Source organism: Chelmon rostratus, chromosome 2, assembly GCF_017976325.1.
Source record: "Chelmon rostratus isolate fCheRos1 chromosome 2, fCheRos1.pri, whole genome shotgun sequence".
In the NCBI taxonomy this organism is placed as follows: Eukaryota; Metazoa; Chordata; class Actinopteri; order Chaetodontiformes; family Chaetodontidae; genus Chelmon; species Chelmon rostratus.
This window is the reverse complement of record NC_055659.1, coordinates 2,100,001-2,110,204: the sequence shown is the minus strand read 5'-3', so window position 1 is coordinate 2,110,204 and position 10,204 is coordinate 2,100,001. Positions and strand designations below refer to the sequence as shown.

Below are 10,204 nucleotides of genomic sequence, written 5' to 3'. Positions count from 1 at the left end.
TCTTCTTAGGGTCTCCAGATTCTCTGGGTTCACAGTGTGCCAGTAAATTTGTGGTCATTTAATTTACGTATTTGTTTAAGAATTTACAACATTACATCACAGTATGACCTGAAATGATAGGGCAGCTTCTGCATTCTGATCTAATCTTGAGACCTTGTCTTGTCTCTTGTATAGGGGCCTTGTGTCAAAATGTAGTTTTAATACCTTCATCATTTCAGTTTATGTTGTGCTTACATGTTGTATCTAAATGCAAATGTTTACTAAGTGCACCACTGAACACTAACACAGAGAAAACCTGGTTCAGATATTAGCCTGGTGCAGAAGTACTGGTTGGTTTCTTTTGGCAGAAACAAGGAACATTTTCTTCTTTTTTATCTATCTGCTGTACACTCCTAAACGTCTTCCCACATCCAAAAAATCCATCCAAAGCTTTTCTTTTGTGGGTTCTTTTTCCATCAAGTCTGCAATAATTTGTTGATTGTGTCTTATCTCTTTCAGCCCTCAAATGCAACCATCACAATCCTGTTTTAAGATAATCACATTAATAGCAGCAGCTTCTTATCGATCTTATAAACTGTGAGGATTATTCTACCTTTAGAAAGTGAAAAGTACTGTGTGAGTCACTTATAGTGGACAAAAACATTTAAAACCTTAAATGATTTTATAGTTTTTATTTTACATCATTTTGTGGCTTATTCACAAACAGTAAAACACAATTTCATTACTCACTTCTTGATCTCAAGGCTTCTTAGAGTTTAAAAAAGTTTTAAGTTTGCTTACGAGAAATACAGAAGTTCAAATGAACAAATTGACTAAATTCTAGCTTATAAAGAAAGAAAACTATCAAAAATAGAGTTCTTTAATATACATTGATGTGAATAATAATTATTAGTTACATGGCAAAGTTAATAAGCTATACATAATGCTTTGTGAAGAAAGGTCCATGTCATGTGTGCGTTTCCACGGAGGTCTGTATTCAGTCCATTAGGTGATCACATTACATCTCAGAACAAACATAAATACATGTAGAAAACATTAGCTGTCTTTGTTAAACAGTTAAACGTGTGGCAGTAAATCGGGCAAACACTTTTCAGTTTAGTCTTCTGTCGTTCATTTATGCTGCATATATAGTAGATATATTTCTGTGAGATCCTGATACATTTTCCCATTTGTTGGTCCTAAATGAAGAATTTGCAATTTAGCAACAAATTTCCTGTCAGCTGCAGAACTGCTTGTAGAAAGGTCTAATTTCAAAGTTTGGATAGAAAAAGGGACATACTCGAAAAAATGATGGTTGAAGTGAGGATATTTGTTCATTCATAAGAGTCTGTTAAGACTCCACTTTAACCCACTGGACTCTCTAACACTACAAATGGTAACTTTAAACTCAGACCAGTTAAGTTTAACAGTTGTTGGCATTGATAAGATAATTAGCTTAGCTAGCTTATTCAGATATTTTAGCAAATGGCATCTTGTACTTGATGGTTCGTAAGTAAACCACTGTATGATCAGTTTGAACCGTGTCAGATGGACAGATTACACAGTTTATCGTCTTGTGTTATACACTCATAATACTGTCTGAATTTCATTCCTAACTGAAGCTATGTCTCAAACAATAATGAATATACTGCTAATAATATACATTTTTTTACATATTCATTTTTGTTGTGTCTAAATGTCAAAAAAACAGCATGAGGATACACTAACACCTTCTTTTTTCATTTTTTCTGTCAGTCTCTGGCATTATTTGCTTGATGAGCCCTTTGCTTGTCCTCTGCATGTCCAGGATCTGTTGTCCATCGACAGTCTCTGTGTCCTCCAGGGGACTAGAGGGGAATCTCAGGAGGGTTGTTCCTCCTCACCCGGGCTTTCCTGCTCTCCTGTTTCAGCTTCAGCGTGCGAAGCTTCTGCTGCCGGCGTTTCTCGCGGTACCACAGCTGCTCGCAGTACTCGTCCACGCTCAGACTGTTGGTCCCCACCATGTGCAGGTCTTTGTAGCTCCTTAGAGGAAGCTGCTGAGGATGCTGGGGCAGCCACGAGTTCCTGTGTCCCGGCAGCGGCGGAGGTGGATGATGGGGGCCTGACTGGCCGAGGAACCCGGCAACCCCTGCTGGGCTGACCTTCCCGTGGACCACGGGGCCCGGGTGGTTCGGGCTGTGGTTCTGCTGGCGCCGGGTTGGGTGGAGGCTGTCGTTGGGGATAATGTGGACGTGGTATCGGGCCAGGACCTGGCTGTAGGAGTGCTCCCGGCTGGTGCAGGTGTAGAGGCCTGCGTCAGCCAGCTCCAGGTGTTGAACCAACAGCCCCCGCTTCATGTGGAGGGAGCGGTTGTCATCACCCTGAGAGAGCTGAGAGCAGGAGAGAGGAAGACGAACAGACAGATGAGAGGAAGATAAAACGGTAAATTCTTCTATGAGCAGCTGATGTTTGCTGAGAGACTCACCTCCCTGCTCTCATGCGTCTGACTGAGACTTTGCTGCTGGCTCTCTGTGTGCTGCACCGTCCACCTGAGCTCCGCCTGCGTCGACCGAGGAACGCACTCCAGGAAGGTGGAGTTTCCCTCCACACCGTACACCAGCTTCACCTCCACAGAGTCCGAATCTGAGGCGGCAACAGAGAAAAGAACAGAAATATATTCAGCATATGGAGTGTTAATAAATCTTCAGGCAGAGAAACAAAAGCAGATCAAGAACAGGAAAACAAATTCACATATATTCTCATGCAAACATTTATCTTTTCTTTAATTGTAAAAATCGTCACTGCCTCACGTTTGACTGTAAATCAGAGAAACCTGCAGTTACATAGTATGACCACTAGAGTGCGTCCTGCGTCTGCCTGCAGAGCAGAATGCTAACAGAAGGTGTTTTACTGTATATTCTTGGTAAATTGTCTATATTTTTGTCTTATTGCAGGAGTAACAGAACATGAATATTTCTGCAAGAGGAAAGTATGAAGAAGTAGAAAAAGTGGTGTCCACTCTTGCAAACTGACTGATGGTCGCACAAATTTAAAGTACGACTGTTAAAACATGAACAGTGAAGACATTGACAGTGTCCCAGCTCCAAACTGCATTCACATTGAATACAGTGAACTACACATGCGGGACTAATTGTCTTAGTTTGCTGTTATTGTCGTCAAAATCAACATATTTGAATGTTTTATACTGACAGGAAATTATACAATAAATGTAAACTGCCAAGTAAACTTCAAAAATACACATCAGAATGATTTTCAAAGCAGTTTAACGAACATCCACAATTTGTTTTATTTATTCATTTACTTATTTTTATGCTATGTCCTTCCATTGCATTGTGTGAAATTAGCATAAATAAAAAGAAAAGATCTGCACACTGACTGTTTGCAGTATCTAAAAATGTGACATTACATTAAAATATTTACTCATAACCTGGTGTACCTGCTCCACCGTTCTGGACGTGGGACTCAGAGACTGACTGCAAACAGACTAAACGCTTCAGATTAAACATTTTCCAAACATGGATACTGACTCATCTCCTCAAAGATGCACCCTTGTTACAGCATTAAGACTGTTTAATCGCAGCTGTTCATGAAATCAGGTTTGTGCTCTTTAAGTGTTCGCTCGCTGCTGAAAATCGGTCAGGCGTTCACGCAGACGTCTTACGGAGCCAAACAGCCGTCCTGCTGTGACGTTTTACATTCCAGCCCTGCAATGGTGCTTCAAAGTGCGTAATCAGTCACAGAGCGTGAACGTAAGTGGGAATCCTCTGTTTCTGAGTACAGACGAACCAGGCGGGTAGTCCTTTATGTAACTGATGGCAGGAAAATATTAAAAAACAGGGACAGTTTATTCATATCAGACAGCGGAAATCCTTACCGTCCTCTGTGATTGGGCACTGACTCCAGGGGTCTCCGTACTTTACATCCTGTCTCCGAGCCCGCCTGCCACACACACACACACACACACACACACACACATTTATATGCCTCTACTTTTTACAATAACTTTTGCTAATTTGAATTAAACACTTTATGCATCAAACATCTTATTGCACTTCACTTGTTTCAGTGAAGCAGGCAGTGCACTCATCAGTTAAAGAACAGCTGACAGCAGCAGACAATGCAGCTGTCTCTAGATAAAGTTGTATAACAGCATTAAATCCTCCTCCTCCTCCGTCCTCTGCCGCCTCCTCGGGTGTGAAAAAATGAAGCTACTGTGACGATGAAGGAGGAAACATGGAGCAGGAGCAGGCTATGAAAATACTGAATGTTGTTTCAGCCATTGTAAAGAGTGCTGTCATGTCTCCTTCTCGTTCTAGCTCGACCTCGTTCTGTCGTTCTCTGACCCTGCTTCCCTCCTTCCTTCACGTCCTTTAGGCTGCAACACATCTGAAGTTCTTTCCACACATTCATTAGTCATCCTCTCCTTCATCAACTCTCGCTCTCTCCTTTCCTCTCATTTCTGTCTCCATTAGTCTTCACATTTCTGCTCTGACTGCGTCATTGAAAGGACGTTAACTCTCTCACTCTCTGCTCATTTTTCCTCTTCATCCCTCTCTCTCTCTCTCGGCCTTCAGGACACGTCAAGTTCATGTCTCCCTCTCCCACTTCTTCCTTTTGCTTTTCTCTCTGTCCAAATGTTTAAAAAAATACTCAAAAATCCTGCTCATTCACAGGACCCTTAATGCAGCGAAGATGACTCCTGACTTTGCACAGAGACTCTGAGGTTGTTCAGAAAAGTGTAGCAACAGCTGGCTAACATCTTTAAAGAAGTCCTTTTCAAGTTGCCTCAGTTCATTGTAAACTCTTCCTCATTGATGATGAGGGCATCTTCTGGTGTGAACAGCTGCGGAGTCAAGAGAAGCTCCAGCAGAGCGTATTAATGTAAGATCAGTGTCAGTCGATAGCAGCTTAAAAAGAACACTGACATCTGGTCAGTTTCATTTTCTGCTTTTTGACTGACTTTCATGATTATTTTTGCCAGGATTGAGACATTTATAAACCTGCCAGATTACTAAATAAACATTTCATGATCATAATAATTTTATTTCAACATAATTCTTTCACGTGATATAAATGTTTCTGTTGATATATGAGTGTTCATCGTATGAGGAAGATCAGATCAGCACTGAGTCGCTGTCTGTTTGGAGTCCGTGTGCAGCTGTTACTCCTTCTACACTGCTGCCTTGTGGCTACGTGTGATACGCAGCTAATTACGCTGCTTCCTCGGTAAAACAAATAAAATGTAAGTCGGGTTTTGTTGTCACATTCAGTCACACACACAGAACAACGCGGTGAAACTCGACCTCTGCGTTCGAGGAGCATCGGGCAGCGACTGAGTCAACAGCTCTGACAGGAGAATTAACCTAACATGTTTTTGATGGTGGGGGTGAGAGCGGAGCCCGCACAGGACGGGCCCAGGACCCCCCAGCTGTGAGGGGACGGTGCTAACCACAGAGCCACTGAGCTTCAGCCATGCTCACTCTGTGACGCTGTACTTAGTAAAGTGTGATATTTACCTTCATCACCATCAAAGTGTAGCGTGTTAGCATGCTAGCAGATGCTAATAAGCATAAAGCAGAGCTGAGGCTCATGGGAGTGTCAGTAGTCTTGCAGGTATCATCCCTGATGATTGAATCCATCACGGGGATTTTTAAGATGTTTCACTGGGGAATTAAATGTTGATCTGCTGAGATGGATTCATCCTCTGAGGACCATGAACAGCTCAGAGCCACGTCGCTACTGTGGCTAAAAAAAACAAAACCTCATGAGAGACACGTGTGAAAGCCAAACTGAGCTCTGACACCACCACTGATCTAAGGTTTCCACCAGGAAGCATCAAAACTGAATGTGATGGTCCCCCCTCCCTGGTCTTTACCTCTTGCTGGTGGGGAAGAATCTGGAGCAGGTCTGTCCGTCCCAGGAGCAGTAGGGGTCTCTGGCCAGGCAGCACTCAGCGCAGTCGGTCCCGTATAACTCGCACCTCTGCAGGCCCAGCTGGGCCACACCCAGCTCACTGGACACATACAGCTGTTGCTGTGGAGGAGGGGAGGAAGAGGAAGAGGAAGAGTTTCATTACATTTTACAGGTCATCGTACCTCATTCACATGAACATGAATAATCCCACTGTTGACAACTTTTTTCATGAATATAAAAACTAGCTGAGGAGATTTTGCAGATGTTGTCATTGTGATTTCTTTTTGAGTGGTTTAATCTTGTTTGGCCACTTTCTTTGTCACAAATGCACGTAAAGGTCAGGAGACAACAGGCTGACAGGTCCACCTACTCTCTTGGTCGACAGCTCCATGCTCAGGATGGGAGAAGGACTCTGCAGGATAAAAGGGAAAACGGATGAAACCTGCTGCATGCCACAAACAAACCAAAGCATTTATACATTCAAATATATAATGACATTTATAAATATATATAAACAGTATGAAGATGTTCATGATGACCAGGATCATAGATGTGATGGAGAAGTCAACATGAATCTGCACAATTCAGAGGAATGCTTTTGGGTGAGTGAGAGGGGGAGACAGATGTATGTTTATTAATAATCATATAATGGCATGAGTTAATTTTTCTCATTAAACTGTACGGCATACAGACACACTGGTTTCATGTTTATGAACTGTTCAGTATTTGATGAAACAATAATAAAGTCGGCTGAATCCCAGAAAACACCCTGAAACACAAAACTACGCTAACTGTAAACCTGGAAACATGTCAGGATCTGTCTTTGCTCTTCTGGAAAACTGATATTTCAGCGTTAAAGAGGTGGAGGACGTTAAACGCTGCCGCCGGCTCTGAGGTCAGGGCAGCTACCGGGAGCAGAAATCTAATGAGTCTCTTTCTTCCTTTAGAGGACTCAATTACCCCACAGCTCCATTTTTCTAGCTCACTGACTTGTTTCAGCGTTTCACAAAGGGAGTAAATGACGCCTGACCACTCTGAGCGGCGGGGTCGGACCGGAGGAGGAGGAGGGATGAAGGAGCGGAGTGCGGACCATGGAAGGAGAGAAGGTATCTGGCTATCCTGTGTCCTGTCACAGCCAACAAACCGACCTCTTTGAAACCCAGTCCGGGTGCAGAGAGCCCCCGCCGGCTCGAACCAGCGTTCAAAGTCATCTATGAGCCGAACGCTGCGGTTCATCGTGAGGCTGCTCAGTCCGTGCCAGCCGTTTACCCCTGGCCCCGCTGGAAATGGCTTCCTTCCTGTTTTAATCACAGTAAACAGACGATGTGCATCTGGCATCCTGTTTGTTTGTGGCTTGTTGTGGTCGTCTGTCTGTCCTCCTTCCCTTCACCTGTGCTCTGTTTTAAACTTTTAATTCATCTCCTCCACATGTTCTCCAGATTCCATCCAAAGCGATTTCCCTATGTGGACAACAAAGAACATCTATTCTTTCCATCGGCTGTATTTCTGTATTTTGGCCTTTTTTCTGCCCTCCTCGCTCCCCTCGCTCCTCTCCCGTCTTCCATATTAGCTTATTTACTCAGAGGACCTTGGGAAATATGCGCCCTGCTATCTGTTTTTCTGTTCAGCAGAGTTATTCCAGACAAATATGTTCCATTGGAAACAACGTGCACATCACATGGTGCAGGGCTGGCAGATGGGCACTGGGAGACACCAGAGCAAGCTCTGTGATTGTAGCCATAAAAGTCCAGCGTAGCTCTGGACTGGGGGGTTCACTGCGACTCAGGTAAAGCAGGTGTTGACTAACAGGCTGGTGTTAACCCCAAAGATGCCACGTCATATGTAAAGTCATGTTTTTGTTAATTCATATGAGAATTATTGACCACTTCCAAAAAGACCGAGCCACATGGCCGAGTCTCCTGTCTGACGCTGACGTGGGTACGTTCAAAAAACTTTATTGATAGCTGTATGTCACCTGGAAGACAGTCAGCTCCTCCAGAATGATCTCCTCCGTGTCCCAGTTGTCTTTGATGACTGACACCGCCTTCACCACCCTCCCATCATCTGGAGGACAAACAGGAAACGTAAATACACACATTTACTGCAATACTCTGATGTAAACACAGTAGTTATGATGTATTCACTGAGTAGAGAGGCTCTGATGTATTTTAAAACCACACTGGTGTTTAGGCTTCTGGAGCCTGATTATTCCCTCAAAGCAGACGAGCATCAGTGGAACAAATGGAACAAAGCAGCTCATGAGAGTCTTTACATCACCTTCAAACAGAAAGGTTTCCATCAGTCAAAGCTGGTGAAGGAGTTCGTGCTTGTTAATGCTCGTTTTATTGGTTTGACTGGTACAAACTCAACATAACACAGAACAAACAGTCATAATACTGACATGAACAGGCTCATTCCCAGTTTTTCTATATCCAAACAATCACGTTGCTCGTTTGTTGTCTTGTTTCATGTAAATAATCACTTTTTTCCAAATTCTGTCAAAAGTATTTTCTTTAGCTCATCTCTCAGTTGTTCCACTGAGCTTTTTTTTTACTGGCTATAAGCTCATGTTGTGCCATGTCTCACCCTTGCAGAGCCTCCAGTTGTTTGGAAAAGCATATCAGATTTTTCTGTTTATTGTATTTCAACATCATGATTAGACACAAGGACAAAGCAGACGATAAAAAAGTTACTTCCATCCAGCGGCTTTAGACGAGCCAGCCTGTGAGCTCTGAGAAGTCAGAAAGTTTCCACTTATAAACATGTTAACATGGCTTCAAGGGTATTTCAAGGTGATCTTCTCCAAGTCACTAAACATTCTGCAAATGTTGCCACGGTAACGGACGACATATTCTATAGCGGTAACCTTGGTGACGGAGGAATCCCGAAACTCGACGCACACAATGTGAGAAACGTCCGGGAGGATTTACAGGACACAACAGCTGCGCTACACACTGCATGTCTGCACGCACACACACACACACACACACACACACACACACACACATAATGTCAGGATGCTCCCAGGGAACCTCATAGACCTCACCACCCGCTGTGGGAAATCTCCTGTGTGTGTGTGTGTGTGTGTGTGTGTTTACAGCTGTATGCCAGTACTGGACTGAGATTATTACATGCTGTGTGTGTGTGTGTGTGTGTGTGTGTGTGTGTGTGTGTGTGTGTGTGTGTGTGTCTCACAGATGAGTCAAACAAGCCCTCCCTACATGGACTGATGATGATGATAACTAACGATAGATGTCTGTGGCCATCAGAGACGTTGTAACATTACATTGTAGAGTCGAGATAAAATCAGGTCACTTTGTGTTCGCCCTCCTCTGACAGCGTCCAGCATTTCTTCTCCTCTCAGTCTCGACCCAATAAGGCAAAAAGCAACGTGAGGAAGCCACAAATCAAGCTTGAGCAGCTTGAAAAGGCTCCTGACAGAGCTGCTGCTGATGGAGAAATGTATGTGTAGCTCTTTAAGTTCATCATTAAGTATCTTCAAAATGTACACGATCCAGTCTGTAAAACATTCTGTGAGGCAGAGACGCTGTGATTGTTTATTCTGCAGCCTGCAGTCGGCTCAGCGCCACAGCAGATGCAGTTTAACCGACATTTTCCACCCATACAAACTAATACAGACGCGTCTTTTACCTGCTCTCCCTCGGTGGACTGCAGGCTCATCAAACTCACTGTTTAAACTGCTAATACAACACAGCTGTTAAGTTACTGCTACTGGTAATACTTTGTTTTTTCCTGGTCATGAGGGACAATGAAACTAATTCATTATATCAGACACATTATTCTATACCAGTGACTTTTCAGGATGTGCAGTCCAGTCTGATCATACGGTGAAATAAAAGAATCTAATAAAATTTAAGATAAAATAAGATTAGATAAGATGTAACTGATCCCACGCCCGGGATATTAAGATGTTAATTATATATATATATATATGTGTGTGTGTGTGTGTGTGTGTGTGTGTGTATAAAATGGATATAAAATAAAAGTCAACTGTACATTATACACAAAAACAGTGCAACAATAATATTGCTTTGAATTTTTGAATTGCACATGGAGGATATGGATAATAAAATACAGTGTTTTGTACTATTGCAAAGTAAATTAAAGGATTGTAAAAGAAAATTTATAACACAGTAGAAAAAAAATATAAGCAGAGTAAAAAAAGTTAGATTGCACAAGAGATTTGCACAGATTGGTGGATATTAGCAAATGTTGGACATGAATAATGAGAACTGAAGCGGAAGATAACTATTAGTTACATAGACATGAGGAGAATTCAGATTCTATTAGA

General features: G+C 42.7%; 1 protein-coding gene across 1 annotated transcript in view; it reads right to left on the bottom strand.

The window, feature by feature from the left end:
• Positions 1 to 656: 656 nt before the first annotated feature.
• si:dkey-49n23.1 (semaphorin-3D) overlaps positions 657 to 10,204 on the bottom strand; it is an 85,478-nt gene continuing 75,930 nt past the window's right edge. Inside the window, exons 13-18 of the mRNA XM_041944415.1 lie at positions 7,868 to 7,956; positions 6,263 to 6,304; positions 5,855 to 6,012; positions 3,854 to 3,918; positions 2,444 to 2,601; positions 657 to 2,348 (exon numbers count right to left, since the gene is read on the bottom strand). Of these exons, the coding sequence (XP_041800349.1) occupies positions 1,827 to 2,348; positions 2,444 to 2,601; positions 3,854 to 3,918; positions 5,855 to 6,012; positions 6,263 to 6,304; positions 7,868 to 7,956 (1,034 nt within the window). The 3' untranslated portion in view covers positions 657 to 1,826. The remainder of the gene's footprint in view (positions 2,349 to 2,443; positions 2,602 to 3,853; positions 3,919 to 5,854; positions 6,013 to 6,262; positions 6,305 to 7,867; positions 7,957 to 10,204) is intronic.